Source organism: Saimiri boliviensis, chromosome 4 (assembly GCF_048565385.1).
Source record: "Saimiri boliviensis isolate mSaiBol1 chromosome 4, mSaiBol1.pri, whole genome shotgun sequence".
Classification (NCBI taxonomy): Eukaryota; Metazoa; Chordata; class Mammalia; order Primates; family Cebidae; genus Saimiri; species Saimiri boliviensis.
Window position 1 is genome coordinate 19,408,276 of NC_133452.1, and position 19,180 is coordinate 19,427,455.

At 43.5% G+C, this 19,180-nt stretch overlaps 1 protein-coding gene across 5 annotated transcripts in view; it reads right to left on the reverse strand.

Annotated features, from left to right (window-relative positions):
• Window positions 1–19,180, reverse strand: part of PLEKHG1 (pleckstrin homology and RhoGEF domain containing G1) — a 265,171-nt gene that overhangs the window by 173,356 nt on the left and 72,635 nt on the right. The window contains exon 1 of one of the 5 annotated variants that reach the window (XM_074397278.1): window positions 899–18,610. The exons of 1 other annotated variant lie outside the window; for it this stretch is intronic. In XM_074397278.1, the coding sequence (XP_074253379.1) occupies window positions 899–977 (79 nt within the window). In that variant the 5' untranslated portion in view covers window positions 978–18,610. Of the gene's footprint in view, window positions 1–857; window positions 18,612–19,180 lie in introns of those variants that run through there. 3 more of the 5 variants (XM_074397277.1, XM_074397279.1, XM_074397281.1) reach the window with 3 other exon arrangements.

The following is a 19,180-nucleotide window of genomic DNA, read 5'->3' on the forward strand; positions in this document are numbered from 1 at the left end:
AAGGGACACACTGAGAAAGGAAACGTATCTAAAGGACTTGGTATTAAAGCTATTAAAAATCTACTAACACCCTCCACATGGAGCTCTTCTTGGAGGCCTGATCATTACTCCTACCACAGATCAGAAATCCCCAACCCCCATGGGCCAATGAGAAGTCCAAAAGGAGACGCAGGGCTGCAGCCAGAACCATTTTGGAAAGCAGAGCAAACTGCCCAAATTCAGATGCTGAGACCCCTGCATAGCCGCTGCCAACAGCCACCAGACAGGGTATGAAGGCAGGTGAGAAAGTAGGGGGTTGGAGCCAGTTGAAATATCAAAGAAGTTCCCGATCCCACACCTGATTTCCCAGGTAGAGGTACCTCCCACGTGCATTCACGGTACTTCTTACACTCTGTTGAGATGATTTACTTGTTATAGTTTGTTTCACGCAAGTATCTATCCCCAAGCCTCAGGGGGCACTCGCTGGAATGCAGATTCCCAGCGCTTGCTCTGAAATGGCTGTTCTATGAGGTCTAGGATAGTGCCAGGGAGCCTGCACTTTCTAAAGCTTTCCACATTTGCTCACATCGTCAGCCTAGATTTGATCCAAGGATAGTATGAAGATGCCAATTTACTAGCCTGAGGGTTTCTTGAAGTCACAGACCACAGCCTTCTTTATGCCCAGTACAGCGTATGTCCCCAGCACATAGATTGTTGGATGAAGAAAGTCCCGCAGGGCAGGGACATCTTCCCCTGGTCTCCACCCGAGGAGGAGGCTACCTGATACTTTTACCCTTCCCTGAAACCCGCCGTTTGCCACAGCCCCTGCCGCCACCCTGGCTGCGGGTGCCATACCGTAGGGGATCGCCTTGTCTTACCTCTGCCCTGGGCCCCCTCAATATTCCCATGTTTCACTCGCCTGTGATGCTTTGGCCCAGAATACGATTTGTCCAGGCAGCAGTTTCCTGCCTCTTCCGCCCCACCGAGAATGGCTCCATCTTTCCTTCGGACGTCCTATGCCCTGGATACTAGCGCAGAGGGGTCTGTGCATCAACTCAGGGTTCAAGCTGAACAGCATCAGCGAACGCTCCGTCATCCTTAGTTTGCCAGTTATAGCAGGTGGACGCACAGTGTCCAAGGTTTTCACCAACAGGAAGCGGAGCGATGGCCGTGACTGCTGTGGGCACGTGGTCAGGAAGAGGAAGAAGGGTAATGTCCTGCCTGGGAGGTCAGCGCCACCCTTCCATACACACACACGTGTTTCCTTCACCGGACCCGCTGCGGGTGACCCACACCTTCCCCCGAGATGTAAAGGGAAGCAGCTCAACAGCCAGCCCATGAAGTCATTTCCCTCCCAAACCCGTCTTATCATAATATACACCCCTCTCCTCTCATGAAAAAGGACACACTGAGAAAGAACACACCTCTAGAAAACCAGAATCATCCTGAAGGCTGTTTAAAGGCCATTTTGGAGAACTTTCGTTTATGGGTGTTTTTTGCTAATGTGCTATTGCGATGAGTTGACAACTATCCTCTAAATTTCATAAATACTGTCCCTATCTGCCCTCTACGGAGGATGACGGCTAAATCGGACCATGTGTTTCTCTGGAGTCTCTTAGGTCCTAACGTGGCTCTGAGCACACAGAACACACGCCAGTTGAAGAAACGCATGTCAGGCTGTGATGATGTGGCTGCCAACTGTTAAGGTGCGCATGACGCCATCAGAATTAAGTATGACATCCAAGTCTGTAGCAAATGCTTGACCTCCTACTATAACATCAGGGAGAAGGTCTTGGGGTGAGGGTGGGGCTGTGTGTGGCACGTTTCATCCTCATTTCTGATGTTCTCTCCATCTGGGTGGTGCTTCAGGAGCTCCTAGGGGTTTTTTTGTTTTGTTTTGTTTTGTTTTGTTTTTGAGACAGTCTCACTCTGTCACCAGGCTGGAGTGCTGTGGTGCAATCTCAGCTCACTGTAACCTCTGACTCCCAGGTTCAAGTGATTCTCCTGCCTCAGCCACCTGAGGAGCTGGGATTATAGGTGCCCATGACCACACCCAGCCAATTTTTGTATTTTTAGTAGAGACAGGGTTTCACCATGTTGGTCAGGATGGGTCTCGATCTCCTGACCTTGTGATCCGCCCACTTCAGCCTCCCAAAGTGCTGGGATTACAGGAGTGAGCCACCACGCCCAGCCTCCTGGTTTCTCTTTAACCCGCATATGCCTCTCTTGGGGGCAGGACTCAGGAATTAGATTGGCATGTGTAGGAAGGGAACACCAGGCGGGCAAGATCTGGCTGCACCCTTGCTTTTGAGGCAGACAGCTGCCCACTGGGAGCGCCCACTTTGCTTCCCCATCGGATGTGCAAGGTCTGGCTCCTGTGTGGGAAGCGCTGCTCAGGCCAGCCTGCTGCCTAGGAAGGTTCTGATTCTGAGTTTGGTATTAGGACACCTGTGCACCCAGACATAAGACACAATCTCCGGCAGCAGCTTTATCAGCAATAAAGATGAGTTTAGTCTCCCCCTGCCTTCCTGGTTGGTGTCAAATTCTTAAACTGGGCAGAACCTGGCCGGGTTTGAGGGTCTTCACTGCCCTTTCCCCAAGCCCCCACATCTGGTGGGTTGGCTCAGGGACATGGCACTTGAGGAACAAAATGACCCCTGGAGATGGTGGCTTCTGACAGATGTGGCGCTGGGTGTGGGCCATCGGTTTCTCATGTGGCTGTTTGTAGCGCAGCGTTCTGTGCCACGGTTCGCTTTTGTAGTCTTGCAGGTGGCCTTTCTCGTAGTCTGGTGAGCAGCTTTAGTACACTTTTTACTTAGGCAGCTGACTCAGCCGCAGACAACGTTGTCACAGGTGAGTGGCTCTTTCTGGGGCATCGCTGGGCCTGCAAGCACCAGGTCCGGACATGCAGGCTCAGGCCTCCCCACGCACAGAGGCTGCATGGCCTCAGCGAGGTGGTCTTAGCCTAACTGTGGGGGAGGGGGGGTTAGGGAGCAGGCATCACGTTTGCCCCTCACCAGACGTACTGAGGCAGAGTCAACTCTAGGAGAAGGAGAAACTGCGTTTATAGGCTTTTTAGCATCGCGGGTAGAACCATATTGCAAGACAGCATGCTCTGTGCACACGGCATAGTGGGGTTTAGCTTTAAAGTATCATTGCCTGGTCCCTTCAGGCATATTTGTCAGCTGCTGCAAATTCTGTACTCAGGGCCAGAGGGAAATTGAGGAGTGGCAAAGTCTGGGTTCAGGAAGCCCATTCACAGGTTTGAGGGTCTCCCTAGACTACAGGGCCTCAAGTTGGCTCTGGATCTCTGGGTTCTCTCAGACACCACTGGGATTCTGCTCCAGGCTGCAGTTAAGGAAGGACAGCTGTGCAAAGCTAAGTACTCCAGGGGGTGGGGGGAAAGTTTTCTAAATTTGGAGGAGGTGGAACCATCAGTGTATACAGATTTCTCAGATTTCTCAATACAAAGCACATAGACGAAATTTTACATTTTGATTTTTTTTTTTTTTAAATGAGATGGAGTCTCACTCTGTCACCCAGGCTGGAGTGCAGTGGCACAATCTCGGCTCACTGCAACCTCCACCTACAGGGTTCAAGCAATTCTCCTGCCTCAGCCTCCTGAGTAGCTGGGACTACAGGTGCCCGCCATCATGCCTGGCTAATTTTTTTTTTTAAATGTATTTTTAGTAGACACGGGGTTTCATTATCTTGGCCAGGCTGGTCTTGAACTTCTGACCTTGTGATTTGCCTGCCTTGGCCTCCCAAAGTGCTGGGATAGGCGTGAGCCATCACGCCTGGTCTACATTTTTTTAAAGAAGGGAAATGAAAGAAAAGATGATCCATTATTATCCTTTGTTTTCTCCAAGTGATAACCACTACCCAGCCGGAATTGTTCTGAACTGGATATTGTACACAATTCACCTGAGCACTGTGCTACCTCCCATGCCATCTTTGCAGTTCTCAGCATTGCAGCGGCCATATACAGGAGAAAAGCAGGGAAAACACAACGCACATGTGGTTTCTGCTAAAAGAAGTTAATCGATGAAAAGCTGATTTGTAACTTCATATAGAATTGGCAGTCTCACATACATAAGCATTATTGTCTAGAGGTGTTCATTACCTCCTAAGGGTACCTCCTCTCCGTCTGACCTAATGGTGGGAAAATGTGCTCAAACTTGCCCATCTAAGGCAACTTTCCCGTGATTCTCAGTGCGCCCTCCTCCAGCAGTAGCCCTCTTCTTCCTTCAAGTGTAAAGGCCACAAATGGGTTATCTGTACTCACTGTCTTCATCTCTTCCCCAACTCGCTCCAGTCTAGTCTCTTCCCTGCTTCACCACACACAACCCCTCAACCAAAACAGTTCTCTGTAATATGATGCTGCTTAACCCAACTGGTATTTATCAGTCTCCTCTGCATGTAACTTCTTGGCAGCAGCTGATACTTCTGGCCACTGTTTTCCTCTTTAAGCACTATCCTGCCTTAAAGACCATGGCCCCTTAGAATCCTGGTTTGCCTCCTCCCTGTACCAACATCTCTCTTCCACCTCCTCTGTAGGATCAGCCAATGACTCATTTATATTTTCAGCCCAAACTTTTGAGCACCAGACCAGTATATCCAAGTGACTATTTGATAGCTCAGCTTTGAGATTTCACAGGAAACTGAAATGTAATATATCCAAAATGAAACACGACTTCCCTCCCAAACTGGACCCTCTTTCAAGGACTGTCAGCATCATTTGTGGTGTTCTGCCAACCAGAAATTTCGGAGCCACCCTTTCCACCTTTTTTCCATCACTCCACATATTGAAATCATTACCACCTCTAGTCAATGTCTTTACTTCTTAACTCACTCGCATGCCACTTACTTTTCTCCATCTCTACCCTGGTCATCTTTCATCTGTACTAGTAGAATGTTCTTCTACATGTTCTCTGGAGGGGAGCAGGACTATCATGCCATGATCATTCAAATGGCAGACCTGATGTCACCCTATCCTTAGCCCATCAGCTGAAAACGCTCCCATGCCTTTTCATTTCTCCTAGGAAAAGGATCACAACCTGTATGTCACCTGGCCTCCAGCACCCACACATGTGCCCATCCTGGCCCCCTTGCTGACCTTGGCCTGCTCTCCCACACCATGCCAGACGCATCACTCATCTCCAAGTCCCTCCAGAGCTCACCGTCTCTCCACATCGCTTTTCTGCCCCCACCTCAGTTCCTGCTCACCCGTTGGACCTTAATGTGGCGAACACCTCCTCATGACAATGTCTGCTTGCACTTTTCTGGCATTTATAATTTACAATGAATATCTGGCTTATAGCCACCTCTCCTCCTAGTCTAGTTTGGGATCTTGACGGGGTGGTGGGGAAAGCGCATGTGTTTTTCTGCCCACATCAAATTCCCACAGCCTGAAACAGCACCCCACACAGAGTATATACTCAATGAATGCTTGCTGAATGACTGAATGGACAACCACACTGCCCTGAGGACGCCGGTGTCGTTAGTGTGGGTGATATTTCTATCACAGCTGTTGTAATTTTTGAAGGTATGCTATTGCTTATAATTAGGGAAAGAAGCAGGCCTGTAATTATGAACTCATTCCCATGGGAAAACATGATCTGCTTTATGATAACTACTTTATTTTGCAGATGCTTCAAAGAGAACACTTTGGTGAAAAGTGAGCTGCCTGTATTTCTCCCTTACTTACAACATTTAATAATCACATCTTCTCTACCCTGAGAAATGCTGTATTGCTGAACATAGCCATGAAGTTCAGGGAATTTAACAAATAACTAAATATCTCTTTGTAGCTTAATATTCATTATATGCGGAAAATCTAGGTTAAATTATATTAAAAACGGTTATTAAGAACAGAGCAACTTAGAAATAAAGTCAAGGCAATGGAGCTTTCTCATGTCAAACCTTTGAAATCCTACAAAGGACTTCTGTATTTGTTTTCTCCTCTATATCAAAGCAAGGCAAGGCTACCAGGCTACCGTACATCGTTAGGGCACTTCCACTCACATACACAATTTAATAAAAGTTTGAAAATTTTGTAGAAAACTACTCATTAATATTTTTTCAGAGATTACTCATTTTCTCAGTAACAAAAGGTAATGAATTTAGACTGATTTCTAGTTTACAATTATTTGATATTCAGAGAGTTCAGGTTTTAAAACTGCAATATCATTGATACCTTATATGACAAAACCCAAGTTTTCTAATCATATTTAAAAAGCACCTAGAAATATTTTGTATATAATTCACATATTCATTTGCTCATGATTGGTTAGAACCAATTCCTAACACCTCAAGATTTGGCCATTGGAAATAATTATCTTTAACAAAGCCTTTGCTATTTGTAATTCAACCCTGAAACGTGAACACTATAAAATTTTAGAACTCCACATTAGATTGGTACAGAGCCTTAAGCCAGAGAGTGTTCCAACATTTCTTTCTCTATTACAAAGAGTATGTGGATTAATTACAGGGTGCTGACTGACCTGGACTGTCTTTATCCCTGCCTGAACAAAATTAATTCCTACCACTTACATCTATTAGATTAGGTCAAGATGGGTAATTCAGGATGAACCTAGTAAACTTCTGTTTACTAGGGCATCTCAAGTTAATACAGATCTACTGAAATAATTCCTGTTTATATATTAATGGCATAGAAAGTTAGATTTCTCCCTGCTTGCTTTGTAGAATTAAGAAAGCTATTCAGGCACTGCTTAAATTTAGGTGTTCAATGGGAATAGTTTCTTTTTTTTTTTTTTTTTTTTTTTTTTGAGACGGAGTTTCGCTCTTGTTACCCAGGCTGGAGTGCAATGGCACGATCTCGGCTCACCGCAACCTCCGCCTCCTGGGTTCAGGCAATTCTCCTGCCTCAGCCTCCTGAGTAGCTGGGATTACAGGCACGCGCCACCATGCCCAGCTAATTTTTTATATTTTTAGTAGAGACAGGGTTTCACCATGTTGACCAGGATGGTCTCGATCTCTTGACCTCATGATCCACCCGCCTCGGCCTCCCAAAGTGCTGGGATTACAGGCTTGAGCCACCGCGCCCAGCCCGGCCTTTTTTTTTTTTGAGATGGAGCTTCGCTCTTGTTGCGCAGGCTGGAGTGCAATGACATGATCTCGGCTCACAGCAACCTCTACCTCCCAGGTTCAAGCAATTTTCCTGCCTCAGCCTCCTGAGTAGCTGGGATTATAGGCACATGCCACCATGCCTGGCTGATTTTGTATTTTTATTAGAGACAGGGTTTCTCCATGTTGGTCAGTCTGGTCTTGAACTCCCGACCTCAGGTTATCTGCCCACCTCGGCCTCCCAAAGTGCTGGGATTACAGGCGTGAGCCACCATGCCTGGCCAGGAATAGTTTTAAAACACTCAACTATGGTGGAGGGGCATGGGTGGACCCAGGAGAGATGCTGATCAAGCGGTCCGAAGTTTCAGTGAGACAGAAGGAGCTGGCTCTGGTGATCCATTGCACAGCATGGTGACTGTAGTTAATGATAATATATTATATATTTCAAAAGAGCTAAAAGAATGGATTTAAAATGTTCTGACCACAAAGAACAGCCAGATTTAATCATTTCACAGTGTGTGTGTGTGTGTGTGTGTGTGTATGCATCAAAACATCACATTGTATCCCATAAATATATGCAATTATTATCAGTTTAAAATGACACTAAAAAACACTTCACTATAAAAAGTGAGGGAAGACATTTACCTTTTTTGCTGCATTTTGTCTTTACGCATCAGATAATATTTGTACCAACTTCTTTTTAAATTTTTTTGTTAGAGACAGGGTCTCACTCTGTCACCTAGGCTCAAGGTCAGTGGCGTGATTACAGTTCACTGTAACCTTGAACTCTGGCCTCAAGTGATCTTTCCTCCTCAATCTCCCAAGTAGCTGGGACTACAGGTGTGCAACACCATGTCCAGCTAATTAAAAAAAAAATTTCTGTAGAGATGAGGTTTCACTATGTTGCTCAGGCTGGCCTTGAACTCCTGGCCTCAAGTGATCCTCTTGCTTCAGCCTCCCAAAGCACTGACATCATTCTACATGAGGGGTATGTATCAAGTGTTGTGAACATAAGCAGGCCCCCTGAGTCTTGTGTCTGCATGTGTCAGGAAGGGACCTATATAATGAAGACGTCTCTAGAAGGGATGACATATGAATTGAGTCCTAGCATTCTGGGAGGCTGAAGCAGGCAGATCACTTGAGGTCAGGAGTTTGAAACCAGCCTGGCCAACATGATGAAACTCCATCTCTACTAAAATTACAGAAATTAGCCAAGTATGGTGGTAGGTGCCTGTAATCCCAGCTACTCAGGAGGCTGAGGCAGGAGAATCTCTTGAACCCAGGCGGTGGAGGTTGCAATGAGTTGAGATCACACCACTGCCCTCCATCCTGAGTGATAGAGCAAGACTCCATGGCGGGGCGGAAAAAAAAAAAAAAAAAGAAACGTTTGAGGTGTAATCTGGCATTAAGTAACTTAGAATAAAAGTGAAACTCGGGTGCCATAAATGTAGGTTTACAATAACTGATAATGCTTTGAACCTGGCCAGCTCTCATTTAGGTGGATATAATTATCAGATGAGCTCATATCACTCCCTGATTGCAGGCTAATTCTCAAAAAGTCAGACAGAGCTTGGATCTGAGGTCATCCTTTGTCATAAATAGTAGAGTAAAAGAGCAATTATCCAAATTCCTTAAGAGATGAGAAGTTCTGCCTAACTGAACTTTCTGGTAACTTTGGGGTTAACAATAAAAACCTCTTTCAATGCTTGTTAATTTTTTTTCCTAAACTGGGTCATGCACATCCCTACCTTGATAGGTAAGGACAGTATCCAAACTATAATTGAAGCTTCCCTGATGATTCAGATTGTTGCCCTGCCTCAAGGTCCAATCTATAACAGGAAGCATGACACCAGACTAGGAAGAAGGTGGAGGAGCTGGGATTAATAAACACTGATAGGCTGACGCACATTCAAAGATTCTTTTTTTTCCTTAAATAAATTCTTCATGTCTATGTACTTTGTGTGTGTGGTGGAGAAGGAGGGTCGGGCTGTCTTCTATAAATGAGCTTAGAAAAAAACAGTTCAGAGGCTGAGCGTGGTGGCACACGCACATAATTGCAGCACTTTGGGAGGCCAAGGTGGGCGGAATGCTTGTGCCATGAGTTCGAGACCAGCCTGTGGCAACACAACAAAACCCCATCTCTACAAAAAAAATTAGCCGGGCATGGTAGCGCACGCCTGTAGTCCCAGCTACTTGGGAGACTAAGATGGGAGAATCACCTAAGCCAAAGAGGCTGAGGCTGCAGTGAGCCGTGATTGTGCCACTGCACTCCAGCCTGGGCGACAGAATAAGACCCTGTCTCAAAAAACAACAACAAGAAGTTCATTAAGGGCTTTGGGTTTCCTGAGTTGTACTTGGCTACAGGTGTACACAATGCTGTAGAATCTGGTGAGCTGAGACGTGCTCTTGAATATATTTAAGGATTCAAAAGCAAGCATTGCCTATAGACAGGCAGAAGAAAATAAACTTTGTCTACCAGGATCTTCAGTGGGACACCTAGGGATCCTTCCATATCTGGCTTGGGGGCTGGGTTAGCTATGGCTCTGCAGAAGTCACAGATTACACGAAATATTTTAAAGTAATGCTGTACTAGAGAGATGTGCATTTGCTTGAAGACAGAAAAATCTTTTACTAGAAGGAGGCGTACCTTAAAAGTTTTTTTTGGAACTTGTATGCATGATGATTTGCCCTTTTAGAGAGGATGCTAAAGGTTAATTTTCCATGGCATAAGAACTGCAGATAAGTGCCAAAAGTCAATTCCCAGACCTAAATTATATAATCAGAAATAGGGCATCCAAAGTGAACATCAAATAGTCTCGCTTTCTGGCCGACTATGAAAAAAATCAGTTTCAATGTTTGAAGTAGGTATTTGTTTATATAATGCAACCAACCATGACTGCCAAACACAGTAATTAAATGCTTTTACAAGTGAGAAATCTTGCCAGAATATGCAATTTGAGGGGGGAAATAAGCAGAGAGTTGATATGTGGTAGAAAACGCTGAATTATTTATTTCATTCTGCTCAGAAGCAGACATTCATGCTTTGAGTCTACCTGCAGAAATACTGAAAGAGAAAGGAGAACATCAGAAGGGGGTAGTTACTTTATTCAACGTTATCTTTTTAAATCTATAAATGGTACACTTTCTTCTCACTCAAACTTGAAAAATGAGGACTTCTCATCTTCCTGTCATTGTAAAATCACCTGTGTGGAAATGAAGTCAAACATTTACAAATAAACAATAGATAACTGTATTTTTCTTTTTCCATTCCTTTAATCAACAACTGATTTTTTTCTATCCTCTAGTTTCATCTAAATGCTCCTACTGGTGAAACACAGTATCAATTTAATAGAGGCTAATACTTAGAATGAGCAACTAAATCTTTTCAAAGAATTCCACTTCTAAGACAATTGTGAAATCAGCCTTAATCTCGATGTTCACTCATCTCCATGATCAAGTAATATAAATGGTGTCTGGCTTCCCCCGGGAACTTATGGGAACATAGAGAAAAGCAGAGGAGGTAGCAATTGCTAGACTTTGTACAGAACTCACAAGCGCCTAGTGGCATTAATTTATTCATGTTGACATCCATGGAATCAGGCTCTGGTTGTCTCCATAGTATAGAGAGAATCCAAGCAGAGGGAGTACTAGCACAGCATATAAAAGGTAAGTTAGGTGGGGGAAATATTGGGATTAAGTCTTACACTATCATTTTCCTTTTCCGTTACCCACATAGTGGTTCTTTGATAACATCTGCACATGTTTTTGTGTCCTAGAGAATAACTTCTATTATTAACAGGGACCCCTTGGCTCAAGGGACCATCAGCTCTTGAATGCCTGCAGCACAAGGCTCCTAACATGTCACCCCTTTACCACCCCACTTTCTACAATTCATTCTCGCCCAATAGCTAGTGAATCTTCAGAAAGCTGCACTGGACTACGTCACCCTCCTGCTTAAGACCTATAAATATAGTTCCACTGCATTTAGAGTAAAAGCCAAACTCCTTAAGATGGTCTGCAAGGCTGTGCAAGATCTAGTCCTCATCTCTCTCTCCAGCCCCAACCCCACTGCTCACTAGCCTCCAGCCTCTCTGGTTTTCTGTTCATTTACTTTTTCTCATGTCCCAGCTTCAGATAGGCCTTCCTTAATCTCCTCCTACAACTAAAATGTGATCTCTTAGAGCATCCTGGTCTCTTCATTCATAGCACTGGCCACACTTTAAAATCATATGCTTATGTTTTTTTAAAACTGTTATCTTTCAGCTCCACCAGACTCTAAGCTTCTGCAGCTGTCACTTCCAATGTAACCACTGTCTCCTCGACACTCACTACAGTGCCCAACATATGGAGTCCTTCCACAAACATTGCTCAGAGTGAGCAAGTGACTTCTGACTTGACCAATTCCTCAACAGTCTGGGGTTTTGGTTCCTTCATGCCTACAATAGCTCTCCTGCTTCCTCTCTAAAGGAACATTCTAAGATGAAGGAAAAAGCAGCAACATACGGCGTGGATGCAGGGATCAGGGAACACTTCTACACTGCTGGTGGGAATGTAAACCAGTGTGGCTACTATAGAAAACACTGTGGAGATTCCTTAAAGAGCTAAAAGTAGACCTACCATTTGATCCCACAATCCCACTACTGGGTATCCACCCAGAGGAAAAGAAATCATTCTTAGAAAAAGATACTTGCACACGCATGTTTATAGCAGAACAATTCACAACTGCAAAATCGTGGAATCAATCCAAATTCCATCAATCAATGAGTGGACAAAGAAACTCATATATATATATAGATAGATAGATATAGATATAGATAGATAGATAGATAGATAGATAGATATAGATATGATGGAATACTATGCAGCCATAAAAAGGAATAAATTAACAGCATTTGCAGTGACCTGGATGAGACTGGAGACTATTACTCTAAGTGAAGTAACTCAGGAATGGAAAACCAAACATCGCATATTGTCACTGATACGTGGGAGCTAAGCCATGAGGATGCAAAGACATGAGAATGATACAATGGACTCTGGGGACTTGGGGGTAAAAGTGGGAGAGAGGCAAGGGACAAAAGACTACAAATACAGTGCAGTATGTGCATGGGTGATGGATGCACCAAAGTCTCACAAATCACCACTGAAGAACTTACTTACGTAACAACAACAAAAAGAAGAGGCAAGATAAGCATTAACATCATGTCATTGCCCTCAGCCAAAGGGACTACTAAGTGGGGTCAACAACCAACAGACCCTTCTATCTATGTATGCTCATATGCTCCAGGGTTTCCCCACTATTCCCAGGATAAGTAGGGAACCCCAAAGTTTTGCTGAATGAACACAAGCATGCAAAAGCATTTTTAAAAATCAACCTGAGCTCTAGAACTGACATGTTGGTGCAATCCAGGGGGGCACCCATGCTCAGATTTGTGACCGGCACTGGTAAAGCATGCCGGGGTGTGTAGCGTAGGTGCCACCCTGCCCCGAGAGTCAATGTTGTCCTTCCGGGTTAGCCTTCCACCTCTTTCATCTCTGTGCCCTGTTCTTAGGTTTACTTTTTTTTTTTCTTCAGATGGAGTTTCCAGGCTGGAGTGCAATGGTACAATCTCAGCTATGAAAAAAAACCTAAGTTGATTTTTTTATTAGAAAAAACCCACAATGTTACTGTTTTTAAAATTGATTCCTCATTATTTACTCTGAAACATAAACACGTGAAAATACTGTATAATCAATATTTTTCTTTTTTCTTTTTTTCTACTCATCCTATCTTCCTCTTTGCTTCTAGGATCAATATTTTTCTTCTATCAAAATCCATGGGGCTTATGAAGAAAAATAAACAATTATCTCATTGAGAACCGAGGGTAAAAATTAATAAAGTCACTGTTTTCTTTAAATACAAAAATCCCTTAGTTATCCCAGGAATGGTTTGAAAAGGAAATTAGAAATACATTTTAGGAGCAAAATCTGGGTTACGACAATGTCCACATGAAGAGCATTTTTGGTAAGAACCTGATTGAAGTTTAAGAATCATTCTTTACACAGCTTCACAGGATGATGCTGAAAGGATTAAATACACAGTTGCGGTAACTTTGACACTGAGCAAGGTATTAAAAGTAATTCAGGCAAAATTATTATTATTATTGAGACCGAGTCTCATTCTGTTATCCAGGCTGGATTGCAGTAGCACAATCTCGACTCACTGCAACCTCCATTTAGGCAAAAATTAAACCCCAAAGAGCATTGCATGATTTTATCCATTAGCTGAAGAGTTAATTCTCCCCACAGACTGAAGCCTTATGGGTTCAAGCTGATACAATTATAAGGGAGTTAGACATCAAACTAGGTCAGAGAATCACCTTCGTAGGCAATCAAAAACAATCTCAGAAGCCTCTTTAACTCCCCATCTATCCAGGCAAAAGTCATCTTTTCTCCTCGCTCCCGCTCATTTTGTACAGCAAAAACACATCCCAGCTACCTACAATGATGTGTCTTAAAGGCTTTCGTCCCTCTCTCTTTGAGGCTAGCTCTAAGTCTGGTGCCTCCTTTCGTCTTTCCTGAATTCACAGTGGGGCTGTGCAAATGTTTGAGTTAAAAAAATGAACATCAGTGTTTACAGGGATCTTATTTTAGGCTATCCTCAGAACTAAGCAGGGGAGAAACACAGAAAAGCCTGCAAAGAAGGCCCAAGTTAAAATGTCTAAAAATAAATTCAGATGAACAGTGGCATGGAGTCATCACTGCGGTAAGAGGATGACTGCCAAGAGATGAACTACATACGTCGCTCACCATAACTCGGCTGCCATTCTATTTACGTTTAAGGTCAAATAAGACAAATCCTGTTTTTGTATTACTTTGTACAAAGCTGGGGGACTAGAGCGAATTTTGTATTTTGTATCATCAGAAGATTAAAATATTTTTCCAAAAATAAAATTTAAATAAGTGAAACACACATTTTTTTAACCTTTACCATAGTCTGCCCTCCAAATAATCAACTTACTCTCAGCAATTACACATAAAGCATTCTGGTTTTAAAGTCCTTTGTGCTCGAGTTTCAGGTTGGGCCTGATTAGGAGCGCTGCGCCCAGCTGAGTGGAATGCTGAATTCCTACTTGGTCATTGGCCAGCAAGACTCCATGGCAACCACCATGTCTCAACAGATCAAAGGAGAGCTGAGCACTCAGGAATTGTCTCAGACTACCCAATAATAGACACTACGCTTAATATGAGTACACTTTCTCAAATGGACCATTAAATTTTATTGTAGACGAACTCAAAATATCATGTACAAAAAGTCCAGAAACTTACAAAAGGAACTGTTGGCTCTCCAAGAAAACCATCATTCCTTTTTGTCTTTGGAACTGGACTACAGGGAGTTGAAAAAATCTTTGAGAGAGCCGTAAAGAATCAAATCACTTGCACTTTGTTGAGATGGTGTTATAGCTGTTGAAGGCTCCCATGATAATTCTGTGTTCTGTTTTTAGCAAAAGTTACAGGTAGGGCAGCCAATGCTTTATGTCTGCTTTTGGCAAGTACAAGCCACAGTGAGTTTCTCACTTCAGGCTATGTGCAGGCCCGTGAAACCTTCCCTGATTCAAGGAAAGCTCTCACAGCCAACAGCTAGCAACTTAGAAAACAGCAACTACACCCTTAGCATCAATCTTCACTTTCATATTCCTGGAAAGACCTATCTGAACATATGTTAGCTACCCTTGTATACAAGACAATCTTCAAACACTTCTGCTCTTAATGCTTTTTTATACACGTCTTACAAAAAGACAAGAGGCCTTGAACATTTTTATACCTGCTGATGGGCTGGAAAAACTTTTAAAGGAATTAAGTAACACTCTACCACAAAAAGACAGTATTTTTACTTGTGACTGTTGATGGATTCACTATCAGTGCAGTTGCAGAGTTACCTCTGCTTTTCACAGCTTCATTTCTTTCCAGACTTCTGAGTTCAGCTTTTCTAAAAGTTCTCTAGCAGCACAGAGGCTGCTGTAGTAAAACCAGGTAATACCATTTCCTGGGTAATTTTAATGCAAATTCAATGCAGGAAAATATTCCTGCTTGAATTAAGTTTAGCCAAATCTGTTGCAAGTAGGAAAAAGTAGGCTGCTATTAAAAACCAAAAAGTAATAGACCCCAGGAGGCTGTCATTGGATTCTTACTTCAGACTACTATTTTCTAAGACACCTTATAATCCTAGATTGTAACAAACAGAAATATGTTGTGCCTCGAACCCCATTTTAGTGTCAGATGAAGACAAGATAATGCTGTTTAGTACATATATATTGAAAACACAAGACTTGATAGAGAAATAGCCTTTTTTTTTTTTTTTTGAGACAATCTCACTCTGTCACCCAGGCTGGAGAGCAGTAGCGTGATCTCAGCTCGCTGCAACCTCTGTCTCCCAGGTTCACGTGATGTTCCTGCCTCAGCCTCCTGAGTAGCTAGGACTACAGACACAGACCACCACGCCCAGCTAATTTTTTTGGTATTTTAATAGAGATGGGGTTTCACCATGTTGCTCAGGCTGGTCTCAAACTCTTGAGCTCAGGCAATCTGCCCACCTCGGCCTCCCAGAGTGCTAGGATTACAGGTGTGAGCCACCACGCTCGGCCTAGAAACAGCCTTTTTAAAGTTGACCCTTAGTCAAAGACTAAGTATCCACAAAATCCCATGTAAAAATTCTTTTTTTTTTTTTTTTAATGTTTGTTGAACTGAACTACGAAGTCTTTTCTTTTAATTTTTAAAGACGGGGTTTCACCATATTGGTCAGACTGGTCTCGAACTCTGAACCTCAGGTGATCCACCCACCTCGGTCTCCCAAAGTGTTAGGATTACAGGTGTGAGCCACCGCACCTGGCCCTGAAATTCTTTTTTTTTTTTTTTTTTTTTAATTATGTCCATGGCAATACAATATTTAAAAAAAGACTGGTGAGCAAACATTTTAGGGACGCTAAAAACTTGAAATATTAATAGCTAACTAAAGGTGATATAGACTCAACCCTAATATATGTTTAAACAGGCCCAGTTTTCATGCTATATGATTTAAATAGCTTGGCATCCCTAAGCATTGTACACACACACAAATACACACACCCCCTTTTTGGAGAAAATTTAAAAATCTTATCAAAGCAGCTGGTATGATGGCAACTGTGTAAAGCTAGAAATTGATTCCAGTTCAGTCTCTGACATGAGCTTGCTGTGCACATTTGACAGTATTACCAGCTCTCTCTAGACCTCGGTTTTCTCATCAGTAAGATGAGATAATTAGGGGTAGGTCTTCTCTGTGTCTACAATGAACACAAGGTACTAGAGAGGTGAGCAAAGGGAGTGGTGGAGACACTGGGCTCACTGGTTATCTGATCCTGCCCCAAGCAGAGAAGATGAAGCAAGCTGGCAAACAGATGCGAGTTAGCAGTGGACAGACCAGCACAGCCGAAGCAGAGGAGGTGTGGGATGGGGAAGTGACAGGAGATCCAGCTGGACAGTCAGCCCATGGAAACCCTCGGAGCGGGGAGACAGTGTTATCCAGTGGTGACCTCAGTGTGATCAGGAGCAGGCCAAGTTTACTGTTGTTCCTAAACTCTCGTCCCTGGGTGCCATTCCAACCTGAATGTATCAGTTGACTTCAGACAACCACAACTCCATTGAATTGCAAAAAGTGGAACATCTGACTCTTTTAATAAATTCTGTCCAGGAAGCTGCATTATATTTATAGAACTTGCCTCTTTTCATCTAGAGTACTGCTAAGGTAGAGGAAGGACTCAGAAGAAACCACATATCTCTGTTGCTATGTCTTTGTTTTTTAACAGGAAATTCTTGTCCAAACGAGAGCCTTTCCAGTGTGGAAAGACATGAGAGAGATAACAGAACACCTACTCGATAACCATCCCACAGGGGAGGTAGAGGCGAGGCCCCAGTGTAGGCAGATGGCCACTGAGGCCAAGGTTATACACTATGGATTCCTTTAGCCTTAACTCTGCCTTCCTCTTATTGACGGAGCTCCTGTGGGCTTCCCATGTTACCCCAACCAACTCCCCTGGTTGGCCAAACCATCAGGAATAAAGGGACAAATGCCGGAAGCAGCTGGGAATTTTACCACTGATTCTATAGTTGACAGAAACCAGAGCATTTCCCCAGTCACTGGTGCTGGTGCAGTCAAGAAACTGAACAACAACAACAAAAACAAAAAAGGTCCCCTGCCTTGACATTCAATTTTTAATTAATTATTTATTTATTTATATTTTTTAGATGGAGTCTCACTCTGTCATCAGGCTGGAGTGCAGTGGCACAATCTTGGCTCACCACAATATCTGACTATCTGGTTCAAGCGATTCTCCTGCCTCAGCCTCCCAAGTAGCTGGGATTACAGGTGCATGCCACCACACCCAGCTAATTTTTGTATTTTTAGTAGAGACAAGAGTTTCACGATGTTGGCCAGACTGGTCTTGATCTCTTGACCTTGTGATCCGCTTGCCTCTGCCTCTCAAAGTGCTGGGATTACGGGTATGGGCCACCATGCCCAGCCAACATTAATTATTAAATCAAATCATTACCAGCAGGAAGATACAGGCAGAAAGAAAAGTTGTATTTTTTTCTATTATATTAGCTTTCTCTTACTCCATTTGTGGCTAGCAGACATCTTACGACCACTTAGGAGAACCTGCCTGAGAAAAATGCCAACTGTAAGGATGGCAGAGCAGAGAAATGGAAAGAAACTGAGTCCTCAGTGATGTTTCTGAGTCATTAAACCAATGAACCTTAGAACTTCTTCGAGAGTAATTTAGTTATTTCTGTTTGTTTTACCAAATTTGAGTAAGAGTTGCTGTTACAGTAGGAAGTGTTCTGATAAAGTACCAATGAAAGTATGAAACCTGAAGATAGGTAGTGAAAGGTGCCAGAGATGTGAATGTGCTTTGAACATCAGAACAGAAAGTGGCGGACAGGCGTAGTGGCTCATGCCTATAATCCCAGCACTTCGGGAGGCTGAGGCGGGCAAATCACGAGGTCAGGAGTTTGAGACCAGCCTGGCCAATATGGTGAAACCCCAACTCTACTAAAAACACAAAAGTCAGCTGGGTATGGTGGCACACACCTGTATTCCCAGCTGCTCGAGAGGCTGAGAGAGAAGAATTGCTTGAACCTGGGAGGCGGAGATTGCAGTGAGCTCAGATTATGCCACTGCATTCCAGCCTGGAGACAGACTGAGATTCTATAATAAAAAAAAAAAAGAAAGAAAGAAAGCACCTGAAAAGTACATCCACTGATCTGTAAAAATAAAAACTGAACTTTGGAGCATGTCTTCATCATGCTATAAATCTAAGATATAAAACATGCACAATTTACTCTAAATGATGCATTTTTTTTTTTTTTTGAGACACAGTTTCGCTCTTGTTACCCAGGCTGGAGTGCAATGGCGCGATCTCGGCTCACCGCAACATCCGCCTCCTGGGTTCAGGCAATTCTCCTGCCTCAGCCTCCCGAGTAGCTGGGATTACAGGCACGTGCCACCATGCCCAGCTAATTTTTTGTATTTTTAGTAGAGACGGGGTTTCATTATGTTGACCGGGATGGTCTTGATCTCTCGACCTCATGATCCACCCGCCTCGGCCTCCCAAAGTGCTGGGATTACCGGCTTGAGCCACCGCGCCCGGCTTAAATGATGCATTTTCAAGCCACATTTTCCTGAATTGAGACCACATTATTTAACGCATTTGCTAAACAACTGCTCAGTAAACAAGAATAAGCAAAACTAAATAACTTGCCTTTAAGGCTAAAATCTGGTAGTAGGGGGCAGAGAATTAATGCTTTCTCTGTGAAAATGTAAACATTTAATGTTTAAAATCAGTATTCCCAAAACATGGATAATTTATTTAACTGCAGGTCTGAATGAACCTACAATCATTGGAAATAATTAGAAGAAAAAGTTTTCAGCCAGGTGTAGTGGTGTATGTCTGCACACTCACCACTTTGGGAGGCCGAGGCGAGCGGATCACGAGGTCAAGAGATCAAGATCAGCCTGGCCAACATGGTGAAACCCTGTCTCTACTAAAAATTCAAAAATTAGCTGGATGTGGTGGCGTGTGCCTGTAGTCCCTGCTACTTGGGA